At 31.8% G+C, this 27,543-nt stretch overlaps 2 protein-coding genes and 1 long non-coding RNA gene across 4 annotated transcripts in view; 2 read left to right on the top strand and 1 right to left on the bottom strand.

The window, feature by feature from the left end:
- Positions 1-27,543, top strand: part of LOC149906970 (uncharacterized) — a 104,670-nt gene that overhangs the window by 29,043 nt on the left and 48,084 nt on the right. The gene's annotated exons all lie outside the window — the stretch shown is intronic.
- The window catches only part of LOC149906971 (G protein-coupled receptor moody), a 71,291-nt gene that overhangs the window by 27,303 nt on the left and 16,445 nt on the right, over positions 1-27,543 (bottom strand). The gene's annotated exons all lie outside the window — the stretch shown is intronic.
- LOC149906973 (uncharacterized) lies at positions 13,842-15,200 on the top strand. Of its 2 annotated transcripts, XM_090104027.1 has the most exons (3): positions 13,842-13,981; positions 14,510-14,648; positions 14,786-14,914. In XM_090104027.1, the coding sequence occupies exons 1-3, from the start codon at positions 13,842-13,844 to the stop codon at positions 14,786-14,788; spliced, it is 282 nt and encodes a 93-aa protein (XP_089960153.1). In that variant the 3' UTR covers positions 14,789-14,914. The 2 variants fall into 2 exon arrangements, with proteins under 2 accessions (XP_089960153.1, XP_089960152.1); XM_090104026.1 differs by having other exon boundaries at positions 14,510-15,200.

The raw sequence follows: 27,543 nt of genomic DNA, 5'->3' as shown, positions 1-27,543 counted from the left end.
TCGCTTTTTACATTCATTTTATCAAACGTCTGTCAACACGTGCACAAAAAAACATTTCACGTTTTTGTTATATCACATGGCACACACGTGGTACTTTGATATCATCTGCTACTCGTAAAATTAAAATATACATTGTGTTTGATGCGCTTCCTTTGGAAATTCTCGAGAAACGTTTATAAATTCTTACATGATTAGACGGAATAGAAAGATAATGAAAGAAAGAAGCTGGGCAAACGCTATAAAAATATGGATGAAGTGAAAATTTGCTATATTTTACGTTGAGCCATCATGAATATTGTTTCAGTGAAGTGGTGCTGCTATTTGATATGAATTTGATAAAGAATTGAGTTTCATAAATACAAATTACTATCTATAAAGTCTCATTTACAGGAATTTCAGGAAACATTTTCGAAATTGAGTTCCAAGCTACTAGATTCCTTTGGCCACAACTCAATTTACACGTATACTATTTCGTGTGCCTTGAACACGTTCCTATAAATATTTTAGTATTTAAGCGATAAGAACTAGCTTTTATTTTAACCGTCATGAATTTTTAAACACATTTTGTCTACGAAGATAAGTGGATTGTATTAATTTATCGTTTAAACAAAAGCCCTTTCGCTCATTTTTATTCGCAATATTAAAGCTTTCTGTTTATTATTTTACCAGGTAAACATTTCCTCGTTATTAGGTATCCTGAAAAAAATCATAATTGAGTTTTCTTAAGTAATTTTATCTAAATTTTTTGTATTTATTCATGATAATTATTCCGTAAAGAATTTCTCACTAAACGCTCCTATTAAATACAATGTAATAACAGCCACCTTTTTCATAAAATATTTTATAAAATAATTACTAAAACACTAAATTTACTCAAACTTCTCCTGAATATTATTCCATTAGGTATACGTTTCCATGAATCTCACTATCACCTCTCCATTCACAATATGGCCGCTTCAATTATAAACATACATACCTACACATAAAGCGAGGAACTTAGACCCTCTATTCATACAGGATTAATATCATATACATTTATGACACGTGTATTAAATTAGGCCAAGTAAAGGCAGTTCAAAGGACCTCAGCACAAACGAAACATTCGAGTGCTAATGGGAACTTTAAAAAAGTACGTTCCTGTAAGGAAAGGTTGAAGCCATCCAATATGCAGCCGTCAATGCAAGCACTACACGTGTTCCAAGATTTATGGCACCTACCTAGTGCTATTATCCGGAAAATTGTTTCACATTCCCCGCTTCGTTTAAAATTTACAGCGCTGGATACTTTTTCTATAGCAGTGCGGACATTCCTTTCAATACGTCCTTTGAATACGCTTTAGCGCTTTATTTTTATAGAGTTATCTTTTCTATTTATTCTCGTATTTCTATAGAGAAGCCAATGTATGGTAATAGAATATTTATAAATAAAGTACACACAGGAATATATAGAAAATACGACGTCAATTTTGATCTCTGAACTGGAAGATGGAAACAGGAAAGCTAAAATAAACGACACAATTCTGTTGAACTAATATGATTTGTCTCCCCAAATTTTTCCTTGTCTTATAAGTTTTCCTGGCTTGTTCTAATATATTTTTTGTAATAAAATGTACTTCAATATAATTTGCAAAATAATGTTTAAATTCCTGGTGTTCCTAGTATAATCGATTATACTCAATCACACCATGGTAGATTTTGAAAATACTAAAGAAAAGACATTAGTTTCAAAAGATAATAATGTCTTTATCAAATAAAATAGAAATCATGATTATTGTTATATTTATGAATATTTAGGAAACAATTAAATCGATTATCGTATTCGTGTATAGATCAATAATTATCATAAAATATCCCTTCCATTAAATTTTATAATCTACAAAAATTATAGAAACATGTACGAAACAACGCTTACCGAGTAATTGACTTTTGATTATTCTTCCATTGGTTACTGAGTTTAGCTTTTGGGTTACGTGCCATGAATATCTAAACGTTCCCGGTTGTTAGATTAAATTAAACCAATTTTCATTTTTTAGCTCGCACGCACAGTCGAGGGTTTTAACGTAAGCACTGTTTTAATCATTATATTGATTGCTTAGGTTTTGGGGAACACTGGGTTTTATCGATTATGGCTTTGAAGGATTTTTAACGTGAACAATTTCAAATGAAGTGATTAGAAAAGTCTTGTGTGCTTTACGTTTACAATGTACATAGTATATATATACGTACGTATATTTAGATAGATATTAATCGTTAAATAAGTTCTTGAGATCAGATAGATTTGGTATTGTCAGGAAATTAACTTGAAGACAACTATATCTGTTTGAGTTTTTAATTGATACTACAAATCATATAGTGTACAAACTAAATTATCGAATTGCGTATGTGAAATGAACAGTATATTATTGACTGAAATTATTCAGAGCTCATAAATGAGTACGAGATTAAAGCAGCAACGTAGGAAATGCGTAAATGTGCTTTTATGTTCGGTCGTAGCTGCACAATTGTGTGGAGCAGTGTTTCCCAAACAGTGATGGTTAATCAAATGACTTAATTTAAATATTTTTATTGTATAATTTCGAATTGATTTTCATTTTAAGTAGAGGCAAAAAAAAGTAACAATTAAAACGGCGAAACACAATTACTTAGTATATTTCTAAACATATTATTATGTAAAACTCCGTCAACATCCCGTTATAAATATACTGCTCGCGTAAAATCAAACACTTGCGTATTTTTACACAGCTTCAAAATGCCTGAACAGGCAATCTGTTATCTGTAGCGCTTCGTTTTATTTTCATTTATTTTGCTTTACATACACGAAGCTCAACGAGAACATCGTACGTCGGTCCTAAGCATACTCGCAACATATTTAAATCTAACATAATCTACAAGCTACTTCGTAAACCTACGCAACTTTAATGGACCTAACTGAAAGCCTTAAGTATCTAATATATCCACGGGGAGATTAAACCAAGAGGAATACTGACAAGGAGACATAATTTTCGTGGTTCGCAGCCAAGCTAAGATTATGTGCTTACTTACTAGCATTATAAATGAAACACTTCTAAATTTTAAAGTCTAATATACTTACATGCTTTAAAAACTTGGTGTCTGTAACTGTTGATTTTGTTTTAAAAAAGTTGTGGATATGGTATTGCGATAGATTCCGACTTAAATTTCATGCACATTTGTTTTGTCATTTGTAACAAAAAAAATGCGACGCAAACTTTTTCCTATCGATCGATTAGCTTTCATAGTCCTCAATAAAATAAAACTCGAATTATATTTTGGCAAATCTGTTTAAATAAACTTCCAAATGTTTTGCTAAACTTAAAGCTCGAGAACGGCTCGACCAACTCGGCTAATTTTTTTAACGTTTTTGTTAAGTCGGGTTGGTTGTCATGGAGAAATAGTAAAAACACTAAAAAGGACAATAGGGCAGAACAAAGTCTATCGAAAAAGCTGCTAGTGTATCGTAAATGTTACATACTTTTCTTCTAGCTATCACGTCACGTTACGACCAATAACAATCATATTAATTATAAAATAATTGACTCGTCCAAGAATTTCAAGCGTAAAAATATAGACGAAATAAACAATTTTTAATTCGAGAGGAACATGTTGACAATATTACATGAGCGTAGTGACATACATCTCGGTTCGACCCAGTTTCACCGAATGGGAGGAAAATGTCGTAGAACTCGTAAATATTTATACGTTGTTTATTAAATGTTCCGTACGAAGAAATTTTTTAATAAGCGCGATCATTAAGGCGCTTCATGAATTGTATTATGTGGCTGTACTGTTTGTTTGAAGTAATTTGTGTTGATTAAATGTTTCATCAACTGTATTGTTGACAACAGTTAAGAATTTGAAATACACGACGATATTAAAATCGCTGATACTGTTGTTTACAAATAAGTTTGGTTCTATTTTAGTTCTTATCTATAAATCGAAATAAAACCCCGCATGCTTCTTCTGACTTAACGAAATTCAGAAAAATAAATCACTAAGATATTTTTACACGATCTCCATTTCTAAAGAAACCCTTGTTAATACCCACTTTGCTGAAAGTTTCATTGATCTCCAAAGTACTTAGACTGTATCAAACTTGCAAGAAATCAGAGGCGATCGGTAATAAAATAGAGTGAGTTTAAAATTATGTTAGCGGAGACTTTTACAAGCTACCTTGCAACTTTCCAGTAAAGTGCTCAGTTATCCGACGTTTCGTTTTTATCTGAGACCTTATTTAAATACCTTAGAGTCAGTATTCTAAAGACGGTATCTTAAGAATACTTCGTTCATTTAAAAAAATTATGTTCTTACCAATAGAACATTGATAATAATTTAAATACTTATTAGAAATCTATAGTTTTCATTTCTTAGATTTTAAATACCTTTACCTAAATTCAATTTAAGATAACGTATTAAATGTTATTTTCCAAATAAAAACGTATATTTTTTTATAAACTGCGATGCCGTTGAAGGCAGTTACTTGAAATAAGTTTTTAAACTTACAACACCGCCCTAATACTTGAGACATAACGCTGAATCATGACTTTTTCATTTTGCTCCCTACGTTATTGAAATTTGGCATCTCGGTGCTAAAAATAGATTTAAAAAATGAGAATATGAATTTGAATGTGCGATTGAAAACTTTGTAGATAATAATTTAATATTTTCATGAATACTTGACTATATTGTGGTACTTTTTCAGGACTTAATTATTAATTTTTCTGTTATAACATACGTTTCGTTTTATTATCTTCTTGTATAAATAAAATCTCATATATTTAGTATATCCAAAAAACCACACAGTATTCACATTATATGTATGCTAACCCAGGATTATTCAAAATCATGCTTGCTGAAAATTTTCTTCAAAAATGCATAACGTAAAAGCTCAACAGAAACACCATGTAAGATTAAAATATTTTCTAGGAAAGTTCTTTCAAGAATGTTCATGAGGCAATATATAGAATAACGCTTGTTTAAACATAAACGTGATTTAAACTTTTATTTTGATCGATAGTTAAAAACATTGCAAATTATTTAAAGTTTCAAATTCAAGGTAATATTTTGTAAGACTAACGAGGAGATTATTTTGTTAACTGTTTTATTAATATTTTATTCACGAGACTGCTCACGTTTCCAGTCTCCCTAGTGAAATTTAAACCTCAGTTTTTACATCAACAATAGATAAATGTATTTGTAGGGGTTTTTTCTCAAGTTATTTATCAATGTAGACTGACGAAGCGTGCGGTGATTAATGACCTATGAAAATGTTCTCGACCAGAGACCACTTATTTTAAGATTTTTATGATAAATTGATTTATTATACTGTTGTGTTATTTTCGTTTTTATCATGCCAGTATTCTTTTGTCCTGTTTATGCGCGTAGCTTTTAAATTGTATGTAAACACAAAGAATGTTTGAAAATCAGATTCAACATAAAAAATATGAAAATAATGAATGCGTGAAGATTTCAGAATTAAGCAATAGTTAAGAATTTAAAAACAAAATCATCCGAATATTTGCTTGAACACAAACGCTTTAAAAATTTGGAAGCTTCTAAAATATAAAACAAATAATTGATACTATAAAACACATTTAAACACCACAATGACCATTAATGTGAAAACACTTAAATGTGTGAATGGTCTTGCATTCCTAATAGTTAAAAATACTTCGAATGATTATTTTCTTTTTCCGAAATAATATGATAGCAATAAAACCGTCAAAACCACATGTGTTCATACTGTAGCATTGTAAATATTATGTTATTACAAAACATTGGCCTTACAATTATACTTTACTGATTTTCGAAAGGTCGCAGTCATTGTCTATTTTGATACGCAGAATACGTAGCTTTGATCTTTTTCATTTTTCTGATGAAATTAGACAATTTCTCAGAAAATTAAACAATGGATTTTAATGAGAAAAGTATGAAATAAAGTGAAGTTATATTGTTGTTTATTGTTTACTAAGAATGTTTTGAAAACAATAAATTATTTGGATTAAGAAAGCTTTCCTTACTAAATGACTCTTTAAATAAACAAAGTATAGTAGCTAACTATAAACAAACCCCCAATATTTATACTTTGCATTCTTTAAGAAATTATCTGACCAAACATAGCAAATAAAATCTTAAAATCTCTCTAACAATAAAAATGTTTGAAATTCTCGAACAAGTTTGAATCTACAATATCCCGTCTTGAAGCCAGCATGCCGAGGGTGAAATACTTTGAAGTGTCTACTCAAACAATTTTTGTCCTTAGTCAGATACTTGAATTGGACACTATTTGCCTTACCTATTTGTCAGTTTCACGAGCAATCGACTTTTTTGACAGCATTACTTTTATATTCCACAAAATGTTCTGTTAAACATTTTTATTTTATTTACATTACATACGTGAGAGCTTTTAGCTTGTTTGTTAGCTGAATATATTTCAAAGTATACAATGTATTTGTTTTTAAAGACAACTCGTTCAAAAAATGTATCCTAGCTATGAAATTCAAATTCAAATTCAAATTATATTTATTTGCAAGAATGTAGTTACAAATTATAGATGTTTTTAATTACAATATTATGTGGCTAATACATTCTACCCATTGATTGGGTGTGCAAATATTGAAAAAGAAAGTTGATTAGTCTAATTATTTAATAAATATGAAAATAGTAAGCATAAGATAATTCAGCACCAAATAAATCATATTGATTCAGCGAATTGATTGATTGAGGAAAGTTAATAATTATTATCACTAGAACGTTTGATATTGTACATATTTTTTTATTCTATTCATGCAATTGTACTGCATTTATCAAATAAGTATTGCTTATCATTAAATTAAAATCGGTCGTTGGCACAAAACACTCCACCTACGAAAAGCTACCACAATACCCTCAGAAACAACATTTAAATAGGACAATTTGGAACATTTGAACTAATAATGTAACTTAATAAAAACCTGTGAATAATGGAATTTAAATGGATCCACCCACATTCGTTTGTCTTAAGTATGGTCCCATTTTCTGCACTCTACAATTCAAAAGAATATATTATAACAGTTGAAGCATATCGATTTTTTTCTGAAAAATTCGAGAATAAAAATAAAAATTCAGTGATAATGTATGGAATGAAATCTCCAAGGTATGCCAATTACCGAGGCATTACATCTCTCCCTAACATACTCGATCCCAATTATGTGCCGACGATATCGGAAAGAATCACTATCGTTTGTAATAAGGGTTCGACAAAGCGAGATATTTTATCATATCTGAAATACGAATAAACATCTTCCATCGTCCTCGGGTGTCTAACCCTACTTGATATGTTACATACTTTATTCAGATTCAATTTAACAGACTAAAATGTTCCCGCCTTTCTTGGTGAGATTTCTGCAAATTATATTGGAGATACGTGAATGGTCTGCTTTATAAACAAGAAATAGACGCGTAAGTTGCTTGAATGAACATTTTCGTGAGATTAATGATAGGAAGAAATCTTTCGGAGTATCACGGAGACGTGGGCGGTTGGGAATTGATCACCGCAATTAATGCGCCTTATATACTAAGGAATTGTTTGCTGTGCTAAGTGACAGGATTGTGTATCGTTACTTGCAAATTTGCTAATTATTATACAGAATTTGATTGAAATACCGCCTTTATTTTCAGCACTCAGCAGTATACAAATATGAGGGTTTGATTGATTATTACGTAAAAAGTTGCATCTGCTGGATTTGATTTTGTTCAATGTTGCTTACATTTAAGTATTATTCATAGAGATTCCTGTGATGTTACTGCTTATATTATTAACATGATTCCTAAGACAAAGTTACATAATAAAAAAATTAATAACCTTAGATACGAATATTCAAGGTTTATCAATACTTTTTATAATAACTTGGATCATTTTAAAACTTTCCAAAATGAACAGAGAACAAACAAACATACTTATAACAAGTTTAGTTAATCTTTATAAAGGGTCGTGCTTCCTCTATCTCTGTGTGTATCAAGAGACAAATCTGAAGAACACCAGCGTAATAAAAGTTTAAATTAAATGAAGTTATAAACCTTAACTCGGCTGTGATTTTAGGTCACAATATCCTACTCTTTGTTTCATGTTCGATAAATTGAGCGGATATACGTGTTTACACACAAACACTATAACTTCAGTTTAACGGTTCTATCTATGATATTGGCCTTTACTTGATTTAAGAAAGGTTTCAATATAGAATTATAAGTAGTTTAGAAATGTTAAGTGTCTCTCGGAAATCGGTATTATCTCAGTAATATTATAAGGAGGTTACATATTTCTGATAATATCAGAAACTTTTGATCCTTCTTTAGTATTTCTAGCACGATCAGTTGGTTATTTGATATTTGTGTTATGGACTAAATTTATTAAGTTTAATAGGATAAAGAGAATTAGGAAATATAATACTTGAATCGAATTTGCAGGCGGTACCTGGTATAGGAAATATTTTTCTCTTTTTTGCATATCATCTAAGCCGTAGTACACGGAAACTTTTATAAAGTTTAAAATAACAAATAAAGTTGTTAACATACATTATTATAAAATATTGCACAACATGGTAGTACCATATTATTAAATCACACTACATCAAAACATCATTTCAGTAGGTAAGAACATTCACACATACATTCACACAACACAAATTTCCGATCTCCAAAAAAATTTGGATATCAGTAATATATGTTTAATACTTGTCATATTTGTATTTCTTCATTATTAAATTTGGTTGGCCAGTTTCATTACAATAATATACTAAAGTTCTCCTGTTCAACTATAGTATCACTTGCAAGCAGATTGACGTCCTAATGGATATAACTTTGAAACAAGAAGCTACACTACAAGTTTTAGCTTTATCTTCCTCATTACTCACTTGGTTAATGGTTCAACTTAAATATAATTGCATCTAGATAAATACAATGTAATTCAATAATGACCGTTAATGGTGTAATTTGTTCTTATGAGCAATTGTTATATGTTTTAGTAATTGCTACTATTAAGGTATTAACTATTGAAGGCAACAAAAAGGATAACATCAGAAAATTTTATTGGAAAATATTATTCCTACTAGATTTCCGCCCGCGGCTTCGCCCGCGTTTTCAAAGGAAAACCCGCATAGTTCCCGTTCCCGTGGGATTTCCGGGATAAAACCAATAATAATAAAATATAATAATAATATATTATAACCAATAATAATCTATGTGTTAATCCAAGTTATCCTCTATATGTGTGCTAAATTTCATTGTAATCGGTTCAGTAGTTTTTACGTCAAAGAGTAACAAACATCCATACATCCATACATCCATACATCCTACAAACTTTCGCCTTTATAATAGTATTAAGATAAGATAATATCGTCTCTCTATTGTATATTATATGTCATTACGTAACTGAGAAAACAAGCAAAAGATTTTGCTTGCAAATATATAAGAACGATAGTCGTATAAAATAATAATTAAACGTTAATACGTTTTTACGAATACTGTAGTTCGGTACCCGTAGGATGGAATCAAATCTATTCAGGATTAAGATAGGAGATCACATTGGAACGGACAAGATCGCAATCTTAGCATCTAAGAATTTCGACGCTAATTTTCATTGGCGGCTCGCTGATTAAACCTATCTCAGTTTCAGTCTGGATTTGACGTTTGCTATAAATTGTAAAGTAAGGATTGGTTTTCTTAATCTTGTCTACAACGTTGGCTGAGCTGAATAAATTGAACCAAAATTTCACCGTTTGCTACACGAAGATAAGATTCTCATATTTCTAGTTTCCTTGTAGTGATATATTCAAACTCTCAATGCACTATAAAAACAAAGATTAAAACGCATTATATTATACAGTTTTACTTTAGTTAAATTTCATTTTATTTATACCTACAGCAAAGAAAAGTCACATATTTCCACAAACCGCACACATCAATGGAAGATTTGTAAACAATTAAAACACAGATATTTCGTGCACCTACGCAGCGTGATTGTGACAACGTGGCCCAGATAATTCGATCACCTAAATAATAGCACCCTTTTATTGTTTCCGCGATCCACTTACAAAATACATGAAGGTAAACAACGTGGGTCTCCATCGACCTCAATTCGTGTACTTTATGGGGGTTTAAATGGGCATTTTATTTTCTTCAATGAAACGGGGACATTTTAAACTGTGCTCCGTAAATAGGTAAATTGCTTACACGTCGTAAAACTCAATTTCGCTAATTTTATTATAGAACCCCATATGTTAAAGGATCAATGTTTGTGCTCATTCTGAGAATCGCGAACTGAGTTGTTAATAATTACATTGTAAACATGCTATATCCCAAGGGGGTGTCAAAATGTTGCATTTCTATGTTGTTGCCATGTAACTTCGAGTTTCATTTATTATGTAGTAGGTAGGTATCGGTTGTACATTCAATAAAGTACATATCCAATATATGCGAAAGGTAGCCTATTCCTTTCATCTAGGTTTGTATTCTTGACATATAAACAACCTTATATAGATTCGAAGCTGAGTGAGTACCAAAAGCTCTAATCTCATTGTCTCTATATAGATAGACCCCTCAAGGGCACTGATTATTGAAGGAATACGTCCGCATGTTGCCCTTTTCCCACATAAAACATCTGTGCTTCATTGGCCATTGGACTTTGATAAAAGGCCGGTCTGTAACCTTTTTACGTTTCATGAAAAAGTTGATATCAAGAATGTCGTTGGATGATTAGTAAAATACCATTCATAAGTTTAAACATTAATAATTTTTATAGGTACTTTGAGAAGATATAATTAAATTTCATAATTCAATATTCCATTTACGTCCCAACGAACCCTTCTATCTCGAGATCACATTTCAAATTAGAGCACTCAACGTAAAACATTAGTTAGGACGAGATCGCAAAGCAAATGGTTTGCGACAAGGAATGACAATGCTCATAATACTATTAGGAAATTGGGGAAATTCCGAAACCCTAAGGCTGTAATAGACTCGGTGCCGTTATGGCCGCTTCATCATTCACATATAAGAAATAAATTCGTGGAAAATACTGGACGGTGCCATTTATCCCCGCTATAGCTAGGAATTCTAATGGCAAAGGGCAAATAGTTTATCACCGAATAACGATTATATATCATAGATAGGAAATATTTTTCCACTGCATGACAAGGCATGTGCGTGATGTCTGTACCAAGGAGAGCTATTCTTATTGAGATTGGAATTGTTGTAATAAATTTGCGCCTTCAATAATCTGTGGTCACTTTTCATGTAATGGCAACATTTTGTTTTGTACTTCCTCTTCTCTGCTGACATTGCTCGTGTAACACGTATATTTTTCATCTTAATAAAGTTTTTCTTGTAAAACGTGCACCTGGGTTTTTATTGACTATACCAACAAGATAACAACAGGTTATGGGCCCAGGCTACGAAACAAAATATAGTCAATCAGTATAAAAACCTACGAAGAAAAAGTAACAATAATCGTACCGGTCACGCCACGTGTTCTGAAGTGTAAAGATTCGTGGTAAAGTTCTTTCAACAACAATATCAGTATGTCGTCAAACACATTGGCATTAATTGAGAAATTAACAGGCCGCGATAATTACGCCACATGGCGTTTTGCTGTCCAAACATATCTTCAACACGAAGAACTGTGGGACTGCATTGTGGATGATCAGACATTGGACAAGAGAAAAGATACAAAAGCAAGATCAAAGATCATTCTTTTAATTGATCCGGTAAATTATGTGCACATACAAGAAGCTAAAACTGCGAAAGAAGTCTGGGAAAATTTGTCTCGTGTCTTCGATGACTCCGGGCTGACACGGCGAGTTGGTCTTCTACGTGACTTATGTAACACAACGCTTGAGGGATGTCCGAACGTTGAGGAATACGTGAGTAAAATTATGACTACTGCTCATAAATTAAGAAATATTGGTTTTCAAGTAGATGATGAGTGGCTCGGCACCATGCTGCTTTCCGGTCTACCTGAAACTTATAAACCAATGATTATAGCTATAGAAAGTTCAGGCATGAAAATTTCATCAGACTCCGTCAAATCAAAATTATTACAGGATGTCAAACAATCAAATAGTGATAGAGCTTTTGCTTCAAGTCAGAGATTTAATAATAAATGTAAAAGAAATTCTAAAGGCCCCCGCTGCTATACATGCAACAAATATGGTCATAAAAGTCCTGAGTGTAAATCAAATACAGTAAATAATGATCGGAAGATTTCTTATAAACCGACTAGCAGGTCATCATATGCTGCTGTATTTATAGCATCTTCTGAGTGCTCTGATTACTGGTATATTGATTCTGGCGCTTCCGCACATATGACAAAACATAAAAACTTATTCATAGAGGAATATACTTCAAATATTAAATCAATTAAAGTTGCAAACAACAAAACACTACCTGTTCAAAGCTCAGGAAAAATTAGCTTGAGTGTTTTTAACGATAGAGGCCATGAAAATGAAATAATATTTACAAATGTTTTATATGTACCTGAACTCACTACAAACCTGCTTTCTGTCAGTCAAATTGTTAACAATGGTGGCCAAGTAAGATTTAATAAGAATGGTTGTGCTATACTGAACAATAAAAATGTTATCATAGCTACAGCAAATTTGATTAATAATATGTATCGCCTAAATATGCCTGGTGGCTATGCATGCATATCTGATGTAATCAAGCAAGATACTTACCTGTGGCACCAGAGAATGGGTCAGTTGAACTTTCAGACGATGAAAAATATATGTGTTGCACTGAGTAATGTCCGCAGACCAACATCTGTCCGAAGACCAACAGATGTCCGTAGATCAACAGCTGTCCGCAGACCAACAGCTGTCCGAAGATCAACAGCTGTCCGTAGACCAACAGCTGTCCGCAGACAAACATCTGTCCGAAGACCAACAGATGTCCGTAGATCAACAGCTGTCCGCAGACCAACAGCTGTCCGAAGATCAACAGCTGTCCGTAGACCAACAGCTGTCCGCAGATCAACAGCTGTCCGCAGACCAACATCTGTCCGAAGACCAACAGATGTCCGTAGATCAACAGCTGTCCGCAGACCAACAGCTGTCCGAAGATCAACAGCTGTCCGTAGACCAACAGCTGTCCGCAGACAAACATCTGTCCGAAGACCAACAGATGTCCGTAGATCAACAGCTGTCCGCAGACCAACAGCTGTCCGAAGATCAACAGCTGTCCGTAGACCAACAGCTGTCCGCAGATCAACAGCTGTCCGAAGACCAACAGCTGTCCGCAGATCAACAGCTGTCCGTAGACCAACAGCTGTCCGTAGACCAACAGCTGTCCGTAGACCAACAGCTGTCCGTAGACCAATTACAGCTGTCCGCAGACCAACAGTTGTCCAAACGTACACAGCTGAGTACCTGGTTAATCGCTCTCCGACAAGATCGCTATCTTATAAAACACCAGAAGAGATGTGTACTGGATACAGATTTATAGCGTCTAATACAAGAAAATCAATTAAAAGCAGAGACGCTATATTCTTAGAATCAACAGTGAAAAGAGATTATGTGCCTATTGAATCAGCCACAAATAAAAGTTTAAATAAAACTCAGAATGTAGAAGAAATTGAATATGACTCGTCGGATGATAATATATCTGTTTAAATATTAAAAATAAAAGTGAAAGCTCTTACCTGTGCTATGGAGATCAACCAGATTATGAAGTTCTTATAATTATGAAAAAGCAATTAATTCTGTTGATGCTGCTAAATGGATAAAGTCAATTAACGAAGAACTTTATTCTCATCAACAAAATAACACATGGACTTTAGTGGATAAAACCCCTGATATGAAAATAATTGGTTGTAAATGGGTATTTCGCATTAAAGAGGAAACTACAGGTCCACGATTTAAGTCAAGGCTTTGTGCCAAAGGATATTCACAGACAAAAGGTATCGATTACCAGGAAACATTCTCTCCGACAGTCAGGTATGATTCCATACGTATTTTACTTTCAGAATCTGTCCAACAGAATCTTCAGATAATACAGCTAGATGTTAAAACAGCATTCCTGTATGGTGAGCTTGAAGAAGACATATACATGACCATACCAGAGGGCTTAACCTATGATGCAAACAAGGTATGTAAGCTTAATAAATCTTTATATGGCTTAAAGCAGGCTTCCAGATGCTGGAACTCTAAATTTGATACTGTTTTAAAGAAATTTGGACTAGTTAATAGTAAAGCTGATCAATGTGTGTATATTGGCACTATCAATGGAGAAAAATGTTACCTATGTCTGTATGTTGATGATGGATTATTATTTTCAAAAGATGAATCAACATTAAAGGAGTTGATTAATGATTTACAATCAATATTTGAAATTAAAACTTGCTCACTCAGAAACTTTGTGGGTATGGAAATAGAGAAATGTGACAAGTATATTTTCATACATCAGTCAAGTTATATTGAAAAGTTATTATACAAATTTAATTTATATAATTGTAATCCCAACAGCATTCCAGTTGATCCACATTTAAAACTAGAAAAAGGAGAAGGGGAAAATGAAAAGAACATTCCATATCGAGAGGCGGTTGGTTCATTGATGCATCTAGCTACAGTAAGCCGACCTGACATTTCATATGCTGTGAGTTTGGTAAGCCGTTTTTTAAATTCTTATGACAAAGACCATTGGAGCGCTGTTAAGAAAATCTTTAAATATTTAAAAGAGACTAAAAATTATGGTCTATGTTACACTCCAATGTCTGAACCTAACACAATCGTTGGCTATAGTGATGCCGATTATGCAAACGACCCCAGCACTAGACGTTCAGTCACGGGATATGTCTTTATGAGGAATGGAGGAGCAGTCACATGGGCTTCTCAAAGGCAGCAGACAGTTGCCCTCTCCACTACCGAGGCTGAATTCATGGCAGCCTGCGCTGCGACCAAAGAGGCTATGTGGGTTAAGCAATTGTTATGTGATATAGGTGAATTTAATCAAAAATCAGTATGTTTGAACTTAGACAACCAAAGTGCCATAAGTGTAATAAAAAAATTAACTTTCATAAAAGATGTAAGCATATAGATATTAAATTTCATTTTATTAAAGAGAAATATTATAGTAAAGTTATAGATTTAAACTATGTATGTAGCGATGAGCAACTTGCTGATATCTTTACCAAACCACTGTCTAAAGTAAAATTTAGTTATCTGAGAGACAAAATTGGAATTCAATATTGTAACCAGTAACACTTGATTATTTATATTGTATAAGCCAATGTAAACTTTGTTTATAAATTATTTTAATTATTTTAATTTCATGTATTTCTGTGTATAAAAGGTAAAACTGTTTCTGTAAACTGTCTGTTAGAATTCTAACAAATATCAAGTGTTAAGTCATTAGTTTTCTTTTTGAAAATGTTAAGTTGTTTCTTTTATTTGTTTTGTATGAAGTTAAGATTGTTGAGTATTGTAGCAAACGTTGAATGAGAGCTATGCAGTAAATGTAAACTTTTGTGTACCGTGTAATAATTATAATGTGTTTGTTTTTAACAGTAAAAGTTAAATTTCTGTAAAATTGTAAAATTGTTGCATTCTGAAGGCATTAATTTAGGAGGAGTGTTGTAATAAATTTGCGCCTTCAATAATCTGTGGTCACTTTTCATGTAATGGCAACATTTTGTTTTGTACTTCCTCTTCTCTGCGGACATTGCTCGTGTAACACGTATATTTTTCATCTTAATAAAGTTTTTCTTGTAAAACGTGCACCTGGGTTTTTATTGACTATACCAACAAGATAACAACAGGAATAAACACAGCGTCTCGTAGGATTATTTCTTTTAAGCGTTTTTGTTCAGACGAGTATTTATAGCGTTTTCGATATAACAATTTCACCCGATGCCCCGTCAATAGGTATCTATTTGGTGAATGTTTAATATCCAGTGACAGGTCAAAGGAGTCGCTAAATTGAAGTTCAATGATGGTTCAATGTGATAATGGAAAATGTCAAATGGAATAAACGCAAGAAAGACGTGGTTTATTGTTTAAATATTTTTTCTTAATGTTCAACATGTTGCTTCTCTGCTCGAAAAACATCTAACAGAAAAAGTATACCTAGTCCTAATTATAATCAAAGAACAACACTAATATTAAACTTTCATTTAGCTTCATTTTCAGACCTTATTTATTGGGAGACATTTTTCCTACTTACTGCTTTTGTATAAGCAGGCACTAGGAATAACTCCAACCAATTTTTCTCGAATTAGGTTCCCCAACCAAACATGTTATTTAATGGAGGCAATGTCAATTATACGAAATATAGTACGAGTCATAAATAAGAGATGCGATATTTATTACAGATTGAACATAGCAACTTAATTAAACGAGGAATAACCTAATTATTCTAAGTACCTAAGATGTCATTAACTAAATGGAAACGAAAAAAATTGATTCAACATTTGAAATAGTCCTGTGAGAAAGCTAGATGGTTACATTAGTAGTTAATGATGAAGGTTTCATCACCAGAGGGAATGGTGTATAAATTGGGAAAAGGGATTCACCTTTTAGGACGAACGTGTTTTATACAGATACAATTATTTAGTCTAATGGAAAGAAACATTATTTCTTCTTGAATTTTCGTTGGTACACAAGTAAATGTTGGACAATTTCATGAGAGGTCTGATTTGTAAGAGTGTGATGTAATTTGAAATTAGTAATGGGTTTTATTAATTATTTTTAGCCCATGAATTTGTATAATTTATTTTAATAAAAAATGACGTGACTAACAACACTTTTAAAACGAAGAAATCTATTTATCTTTGTATTAATTTTGTTTTAGCGCATTTTTGCATCAAGATTCACCATTTACTTTATGATAGTAATAGTTTTTAGTTTCGAAATAGATATTACACACAACATAAATTACACCGAAAATTTGCAAAGGATGATATTTAATACACGCTCTTAAAGACGTTTACTCAACTTGGGCATAGAAATGTGACGCATTATTTTAAGGGTCTGTATCAAGTGACGGGTAAGAGCTGATGCCTGGTACTCGACGTGAACTACTTCATATTTAGTTGGATTTTATCGGAAAATTGGAGATCTCCTTTGTTGAATCTCGTTTGTTAAATTAGTATGCTACGAGAAGTTTGGTGATGATGCCTAATTGTAAGGTTGATGGTAGGGTTTAGGTATAATTTATTTATTAATATCAGGCAGCATGGCCCATATATTGTTAGTTACTAATAATTAGTAGTACTTATTCTAGTGCTAGAAAAACTACATATACTTATTTTTAGATTTAAGAGTTACAAGCCATTTTTATAGGAAAAATTATATACATTATTGAGAACTTTTATTAAATTTAGGAAGCAGCTCCCATATAACAATGCAAAAACATGATCAAGGATATATCCATAAAATACCATTTGAAAAACTTAGAAATGAATGATGGACTGATACCAATAATAAAGACGTATTAAAGACTTCACAAACGTAGTAGTCCGGGATACATCGCCCATTTTTGCAAGTGATTACTATCAAGCTAATTTTTCGTGAGTAGCTTTATTTTGATGAGATGCCCAATAATTTCATGTACGAAACTCTCGATTGTGGTAGCTACCAGAGGAAACAAGGATAAAATATTTTGATTTGATGGTTCTCAAATATTAATTACTAACTGAATGTTTTTTTTTTTTGTTCAATCTCAAGATAATTATCTAAATTATTCGAAAAAATATTTGTCCTACAAAATCTATGGTTTGATCAAAGAGTCCCCCTTTCCAATGTGTATCGATAACGAAGTCATCATAAATGATTACTAACCAGCTGATTTTTTTATTTTCACTTATTTAATACTTATATAATTCAACAGACATATTGTCCTACAAATTGCGTAATAAATATTTGAGAACCGTCAAATCAAAAATTTTTATCCTTGTTACCTCTGTAAGCTACCACAATCGAGAGTTTCGTACATGAAATTATTGGGCATCTCATCAAAATAAAGCTACTCACGAAAAATTAGCTTGATAGTAATCACTTGCAAAAATGGGCGATGTATCCCGGACTATAGACATTTTATAAAATAAATATAAAACATAAACCACAAAGCTACATATTCAGTTTGTAAATATACTGTATTTATACTATTAATTAATATTTATAAATAATATTCGTATAAAATCTCCTTTGTACGGAAAATGAACGGCTTTATATCTGCCGCATCATTAACTTCGTAATGATATAAAATATTCAGTTTATAAAGAGTAAAAACGCGAAAACATTACGTAAAAAAAGTATTTTCATATATAATATTTTGGCAATTTATTTTATGTTCAGATAATATCAATACACGTGTATTATTAAATTATTCTGCAATCAATTTATTATTTGGCTTTATTCTTAACCACAAATATTAAGCTCTTGAATTAAAACGTGATAAAGTTGAAAATAATTGACTTTCCAAGATAGTGTCGATAAAATTATACAAAGGCCAATTGTGTTAAATGAATTTGTTCCTGTTACGTCAATTATCCTTTTCTATGAATAGGGTTAAAAGGTACCTACATAATTAAAAGGGACAGTCGTAATTTAATAAAACTATAACGTGCTTGAAACATTTGTAGTGACAGGAATTGAATAGAATTAAGTTAAAAGATAGTTCCTTACTGAAATAATGCAATTACTTTATACATTAGGTTCACAATTTCTGTTCCATAGCGCCTGAGGCTTTGGAAGCGAGGCAAAATATTGTGTTATGAAAAGTTTATTTTATCCTGTTTGTGTGTTAAAATATTTTAGAAAAATATATATGAAAGAAGTCAAAGTGCTTTGACTTAAAAAAAAAACTGTATGCAAGTGCATATTATTTTCTGAAATACTTATAGTTATTTACACGATACTTAAACAAAAACAAACTTTGTTAAAATGTTTCTCTGTCCGGAACGGATTTTAATGGGACTTACACTTGAAAATAAAAGGGTGTATGGGGTAGTATATTTTTATTTCAAAAATTCCCGAGGGATCGAGATTTTCCGCGGGTAAAACGCGTCCTACAAATTCTTGTTACATTTTTCCACGGTAAGTTTCTTAAGTAATAGTCAAGTTAAAAAGAAACTAAAAAAACACTCATGAAATTATGGAATTAAAGTGGGTCAAAATCGTAAAAAGCGTATTAAAAATGGAATTTGACTACCTACATTTTATCTCACAGACATTACTGTCATAGACCGGGAGATACTGACACAAAATTTCGAGTCATTTGTAACAGGATGGCGGTTCTACAGGGGTCTTAGTACGCAATGACAAAAAGAAAAACGATGGTGTGAACGCTGGTACCGGCGGCTTAGTCGCGTGGGCGTTAGTCGAACTCGTCGGAAAAATAGCGAAGTCAAACGATTTGTAACACAAAAATTTTAGAATTTACCGATAGCCCATAAAAAAGAAGTAGGCGGTAGTGTCATGCCATACTTTTCCGGTGTGACTTACAGCCCGCCATACCGACGCGAATGTGTTGATTTAAAAAAAAACAATTCAACCATTTGTACCAGGCTAACTTTTGCACAGGTAACCATCGTCGTGCAGCCATTTACGAAAATCGCCATGCCACACTTTTCGGACGATTCCAAATGGTCGCCATACCGCCGAAAATCTGGAAATTTTTTTTTTCGCCGAACCATTTGTAACACCCTAAATTTTTTTTTCAACAACTCCTGAATGATTATAAATAGAAGTGTGATAATGCCATACCTGTGGGAGGTGGCGAATGTGTATAAGATTTTTTTTTATTGTATGATTTTATTCGTATTTTGAACGATTTGTAACAGTATGGCATTAATCTTTCCTATAAGTTTGAGATTCATCAAATATAAATACAAAATTTCAAAGATCTAGGTGGTAGAAATCTTCACTTCTATAAATTAATAATAAATTTATTAATGAAGTATGGCAGCACTTTTTCCCCCTACTAGAAGTATGGCAAATATAATAATAGTCACATTTTATCAAATACTCTCCAAAAATCCAAATACAATACTGGTACAAAAAGTTTGTCGAAAAAAAAAATTTTTGCAGATGTTCGGCGGTATGGCGACCATTTGGAATCGTCCGAAAAGTATGGTATGGTGATTTTCGTAAATGGCTACACGACGATGATTACCTGTGCAAAAGTTAGCCTGGTACAAATGGTTGAATTGTTTTTTTTTAAATCAACACATTTGCGTCGGTATGGCGGGCTGTAAGACACACCGGAAAAGTATGGCATGACACTACCGCCTACTTCTTTTTTATGGGCTATCGGTAAATTCTAAAATTTTTGTGTTACAAATCGTTTGACTTTCGCTATTTTTACGACGAGTTCGACTAACGCCCACGCGACTAAGCCACCGGTACCAGTGTTCACACCATCGTTTTTCTTTTTGTCATTGCGTACTAAGACCCCTGTAGAACCGCCATCCTGTTACAAATGACTCGAAATTTTGTGTCAGTATCTCCCGGTCTATCAGATCATAACGTTCAAATAAATTTGGACTCCGATATGTACATGAACCTTTAAATCTACGGCTCAACTTAAGATGGCTACCGTACAGGCTTATTGCAAAAGCCTTTTGTGAATCAATGCCTAGGTTTCAGTATCGATGTATTTTCCAAAAGTTTGTTCAAAGTAACAAGAATATATTATGGAATGTGATGAATGGGATGAAGTAATAAAAAAGTTGATTCATGATCTCGGCTTAGATTTGGGATACCTAGACTGGTTTCACAGATTGTTGATTATGTCCCTTCATTTGACACAATTTTCATACATTCTTCGTTTTTTATTACCTGACAGATAAGCTAAATAATAATGACCATTTAAATTAAAAGTTCAACAAATAAAAAAAATTCTGAGAATTGTTATTTTCTCATACAATTGTCATTGTGTACAATTTCTAGAAAAAATAAGGACATTGCTTTAAAATTATTTGAAAAATATATGTGATATTCTAAGACAAATAATCTTTCAGCTTGAGATTGCTTTAAAAATAAAAGAAGAAACATATTTATGGAAATAGAATGTTGGAAATAATTATTTTGAAGAAAGAGGTCGCCGACTTCACGCAAAAAATAGTGGAAAACAACTTTTGTATATTATCAATAGGAAGTCGTGCAAACCACAGAAATAAAATACGGTGGTTATTTTAATTAAAATAAGAAACGTTAACCTTTTCGGTTAAAATATTTATTTTTAGAAAAACAATTTTCTTAACGCAAGGAGTTTCTTATTAGATAAAATAATAACCCTTGAATCTCTAGAAATATTTTCGTATAAAAAATATGAAAGCAGTTTACTAAACTACATTTATTACATTAAAGCTACAACTACTTCACACATGCTTCCTGTTTTTTCTTTTTATAGTTTCAAAAATATCCTGAAACATAACCTGAAAAATGTACAGTTCAACTTTGTCAAGCCTCCATTCAGGCTGTAAAAAATTGTAAAAATAAAAATTTTAATATCTCTATATCATTCACAATATTTACCAATACAATGTTAGCTTTACAAATTACCTTCACATTCAGACCCAATATAATGTGAGATCTAATTGTAATAAATTGAATTCAACCAATTGGAAACCTTCCACAGCTTTGATCTAAATTGCGGTTAAATATACGAATCAATGAATTTATTCAGGTTATTTTACGTGTAGGTTAAAAATAAGGTAATACAAAATCAATAAGTTGTCAAAAAATATTTGTTCTCTCTGATTAATTGAAGCACAATTAGGTACTAATAATTCATTGGCAGAGTAAAAGTAAGTAAGGATAACATCATTATATTAATAATAATTAACACTTTATATTTGCGTGTCTGAAAAACTCATATTTTACAGTAATTTCACAAACAAATGAACATCATATTATTTTAATGTTCGCTTGAATGAAGCTATTTTTCTTAATTAAATGAACGTTTAAAGAAACACCCAATTATCTCATTTTATAAGTTATGCTTTATAAAATTCCACGTCTCTAAACAATAAGTAAATTATCTATCTATATCGACTATATTATTACAGATTTTTATGTTTAATTTGCCGTATTTTGTGTAGGACTCGATCAATCTTTTAAAGGAGACATAACTTATCTGCTTCGCCCATCAAGTCGCCAAAATGAGTTCAATAACTTTAAATTAATTACAATAAATGAGTCATCAACGTGGTTATAATGAACATTAAAGAGTCACCAAACACTCTTACGACTTTATCACGACTTAAAATTATTATTCTAATCACGGAACGGCTATTTCACGGTCTTTATAATATATGTTGGTGGCATAGTTTAAGAGCAATGAAATAAATTTCTTCAAATTATTTTAATAACATTTTGGAATGCAATAAATATTATATTCATATTAAAAGCGGCATATTATAATGCGGATAATATATTATTTATTAAATAAATACGTGATACGTTTTAACTGTTTGAATGGTATGTTGAATGGTTTAATTAAGTGATATCACGAATTCATTTATTGTCTATATTTATGTAAAGTTCATTTGTTTTAATGTTTAAATCAACTTAACTTTTCACACATAGGTTAATCTTATGACTACAATTCAATGGAGTTTGTTGCTTATCATTACCATAGTATAAAGAGAATAATTTCTTTATACGTAACTGTGTCCCGCAGTTTTACCCGCAGTGCTCTCCGCTCCTGTTGGTCATAGCGTAGTGATATAATATAGCCTATAGTCTTTCACGATAAATGGGCTGTCTAAAACCGAAAGAATTTATCCAATCGGACCAGTAGTTCCTGAGATTAGCGCGTTCAAACAAACAAACTCTTCAATATTAAGTATAGATGACATAGTATAAAGACAGATGATTATCATACGGCTAAAACAACCAGACATATTAATCTACGAAGTAATCTCTTACACTACACCCTGCACGTGCACTGCGATCACTTTAACTGTCTTGAACGCAACCGAGCTTATTTTTATACCTTTTATTGTCTTATCGGCTGAACTCCGTGTGAGATCCACGATCCTCTCCCGTTTTTATTGTACCCCACTGAATTAAATCGCCATATGTTTGGTTAATACACCCAATATTTATATTTAAATGAGTAGCTGTTTAAACGTTAAACAATGTTTATAGCGTTATTAGGTGCATGTTTACGTTAAGTGTTATTTTATAACAGGTATCTTGTGTCCGAGTTTAATGGGTCTTCTAAAATAGTTTTTATAAAGTGTATTTAGAGGTTAAATTAGAGTGTAGTTAATTTTTATTATAACCATTCATGTTAAAGCACAACTATCATCACAGTTTCAATGGCTAAAAGAAAACAATGAGCGTCTTTGCGAATCAAAAAGATTTACGGTTTGTAACATCAGCCAACCCACACTTGGCCAGCGTAGCTTATTGAACTCTCGTAGGAGGCCTGAATAATCAGTTTATATTATAAACTTTTGCACCGCTATTTACGAATAATTAATATTCAATTATTGTTCCTATAAGAGTTAAAGTATTAAGGAATAAATATTTCTTGAAGATTTGAGGTCAAGCTGAAATTATTGAGAAAATTCCAGCCCAACAATTCGATGCGTGAAAAGCGATGAGGCAAATATTATAAAATAGATTAAAACTCTATTCGAGCTCGATATACGCAAAAATATTTTGTATAACTTATATACAGATCACTCTTAAGTGATAAGGCCGCCTTCTGTGCTGTTTTTCTTTTAGAATAAGTTTTCTTTGTATTTTATGTATTTTGGCAGCACAATAAAGAGTTTAAATAAATAAATAAAATATGGAAGTAAATATGGTCAGAGGTCACTTGCATAGTACTTTCTCTCAAGGGTAATATTGTTACAAGTTCGCAAAACTCACTTGTGAGACACGCATTCACAAATGAAACCATAATACGCTAAGTTTGCTGTAATTTCCCAAGTTTGTTTCTTAAATGCTGGAGACAAATTAGATGTACTTACTTACTTACAGGGAAATAATTTATGTTACACAATTTTTTTTTGTATTCCTTTTCAGTGGGATCATATAAATTATTATTTGTGTAGTGATAGTTGGCTGTAGAGTGACAGAGGCTTTTTACTGGAGGAATTTATTTCCCTTTGTAAAACATATTAAGTTATAGCCGGATCATAATAATAAGTACTTTAGCTAAGAAACTATTCCTCAGGTATAAAAGTTATGAAAAACAAACGTTGAAAACATTTAAGTATATTGGTGATGACCATTATCGAATACTAAAAATTTTATTTAAAATCATATGAAATACCAAACGCAAATATAGAAACGCGTAAGCATTTGGAAAAATACGCGACAAAGTATAACAACAAAGTATAACCACGGGCTACAAAAACCTCCATAAAAACAGCATTAAAAATTCCCATATTTGAACTCGTTTGAATAAAACAAGCAGATTTTGTTTAACAATGAGGAAAATTTTTAATAGGCGAACCGAAAACATTTCGCTACTATTGTTTAGGCTGTATATACTATGCAAACAAAAGCTTTCCATTCATTTCTGTGAATAGATCTCTCCAATACAAATAAATAAATACGCTTTGTTAGAACAGGTGATCTGGCATATATTATGTTTCGAATCGACAAGGTCCTGTAGCTAAATCAGGGTCAAGCTGAGGGTCGCAGGAATTTAGGTTAACGTTAAAGGTTAAGAATTTCTTTATAATACGCCGCCATAAATATCTACCAGCTTATTGAGGATATTGGAATATTATCTCTCGGACTGAACTTCATATTTTTTTGGAGTAGGCTATATTTACAAAATATTAAATTACACAGGTTCTTCGTAGCAAGTTATTTATAGGCACTTTATAATATTGGTAATTTTCCTCTTCCTATTAATAAATTCTCTCTGATTAATCTGAATATTCACGGAAGACCGATTAACTCTGATAACTTCAAAACAAATACAACCTAAGCAACCAAAACTTTGTACCTTGTTGTAATGAACTTTTATTATATGTCAGTTACATTACAGTGTTTACCACCCGTAACATAGATATTATATTTTGTTCTTACTAGTTAGTTTTTCCTAGAAAATTATTTTTTAAGTATGTCCACATTAAAGTATAATAATATAACGTTACTTTCTATTGTGAAACAATAAAAAGCAAAGTTTTCCTAGAAAATGTACCCCCAGCACTCAAAATACAATAAGTAATCTCAATTCAGTGTCTCAAAAGTAAATCAGTTTTAGTCGAAAAGTCATTAAGTCCTTAGTATTAATGCAATTATACCAGAGTTTCCTAGAACGATCGCGAAACGAATAGTCGAGTTCATGGAGCCTCAGGGAAATGTGGAGTAATTTTAATCGCATCGACGCTAATGAACATTCATTCGCAAAGATTTCTCACCATGAAACAACACGAAATTACTCTGTACTGACTTCCCTTTCAATAAATATTCCATGTTTTGTTGAGGCATAACGGCTTTGTATTACACGTACAGAATACGAACCTTTTTGATTACTTACCCGTTTGCTCATCTGAGTGAAAGGGTAATCAAGAATATACGTAGGTGGCCCCCGGGTCATAGAGGAAAATATTATGCTATCGTTTCCTTCTGTTATCTTTGAGAGCAAATCAACTCGTGGGCTTACGCTAAATATTTGACCAAGGCTCGAGCAGGGTTGTCTATACGCAAACTAAAATTAGTCGCTAATTGCACAATAAGATTGAAATAAATTTTTTTATCGTTCTCTTTGAATATAATTACAACGTTTTTTTATATTATTTTTATTTTTGATTCACTAAGGAGGTATATATGACAAACATAAGTAAAGAAACATATTAAGATGGAAAACTTTGCCTCGATAAGTACAATGAATAATCATAGCTGACTAAATTTTAGTGCGATAAAGCGGGCTTATAATATGTTGTATGATATTCAAATAATTTACTGCATAACTGAGATGAAAATGTGTTATTTTATCCAAAATGAAATAGCGTAGAAGTTTATTATTGCCAAAAATTTTCCCAAACTAAACACGTGTACGTTTAAGTTTTATATATTTTAATGGGCTTTTATTGGGGAAGCATTATTGTTGGTTTTATTGTGTTTATTTTTGGTATTGAAAATAGCAAAGGCGTTACGAGGGTGCTTAAGTAAACAATATCGACTCATTTATATAGAAACTCCATTGTTTGGAAGATGTGGTGATGAGCTGATATTCCTTGAATTTGTCTATGAATTTGACTTTTGAGTTCACTTGATTACATTGTATGGTAAAAGGGTAAATAATAATAATTGTAGAATTATGCAGAGCATTAACAGTGTGACTTTGTGTTCTGACAAATTCGTTATGGAGTATTTTAGTAAACCTAAAAATCTTCAAATAAATATAATATAAAAATAACCTAATTTATTATCAGAGCACATAAACTTCAATTTTTATTAGCAGCATGGCCTAGCGTCCTAAAAACCTTTTAATTGCACATAAACATGTAATATAATCCCTCCTAATGGTGGTCAGTGGTTTATTTAAATAAATATATTTATTTTTAATGTTATGTACATATAATAATTAAAAGGGGTTTATTATTTAAGTCTACATTATATTTAACTGAAAGTAAATAAGCCACTGAGTTCGTATGAAGAAAATATTGATGTTTCACTCGGGGATTTAGACTCAAATTGTTAAAGATTCTTGTAGTATAATGTTTGTTCCTGCTATAATCATTTATTATGCTACATAGGAATATGATTTTCTCGTAGTAGGCAACTCTCCTAATTAAACTTAAACAAAATATTAAATTCTAATAAAACCACAAGACAAAAAGTAATCCGAAAGCAATATCTACAATGCCCGTCCTGTTATCCCTTAGTAAAATTGAGTGAGAGATTTCTCCGTATAAAATCGAGCACATAAACACTATTTCAAGATTTGTGTGACAAGGGCACCGTAACGCGGCGGTCGTGATAAATAAGAAAACCACTTATCCATGCTATATTGTACCCTAAATACATAGCTGAATATATCATTACTACGAAAACATAATTATTTAGTAATTTCGCAGTATAAGATCTAATTTATAGAAAGTTTCTGTAATTTGAAACAGCGTTTATCTGATAGGCTAATTCGACTTTAAAATAAGGTCGAGCTAAAAAGGTTAGCTTACCTTAATCCTAAATTTTAATAAATTAATTAGTAGAATATAATTCGGTTTGCAGACGATTTAAATGTCTGTTTTATAATTAGTCTGGTTAATTTATTATTGAAATCGTTCAGTATTTAGAGAATATAGACCTTTTTATTTGCGCACGATAATTAATTTTGGAGAGTTTGGTTCTTTTACTTACATACAAAATACAAATATAATTTTGAGTTGGCAGCGTGAAGGTCGATTAACTAAGTAGTTAATCAACCTTTACGGACAAGTGCCCGTGAAGAGAATCCATCAGTGAAACAGATGTGACATAATCTAGTACAAAACACAAGGGACATGGGTCATCACTGGTTTTAAATTCATTATTTTATAATCTGTTACAGTACTTCATTTAATGTTTTTGAATGTATCGTC

The sequence above is a fragment of the Colias eurytheme genome, chromosome 7, assembly GCF_061535395.1.
Source record: "Colias eurytheme isolate Ceu_HAF_F1 chromosome 7, ilColEury1 Martin Lab GWU primary, whole genome shotgun sequence".
Taxonomy (NCBI): domain Eukaryota; kingdom Metazoa; phylum Arthropoda; class Insecta; order Lepidoptera; family Pieridae; genus Colias; species Colias eurytheme.
Note: the sequence above shows the minus strand (reverse complement) of the source record. Positions and strands in the feature narration are given on the sequence as shown.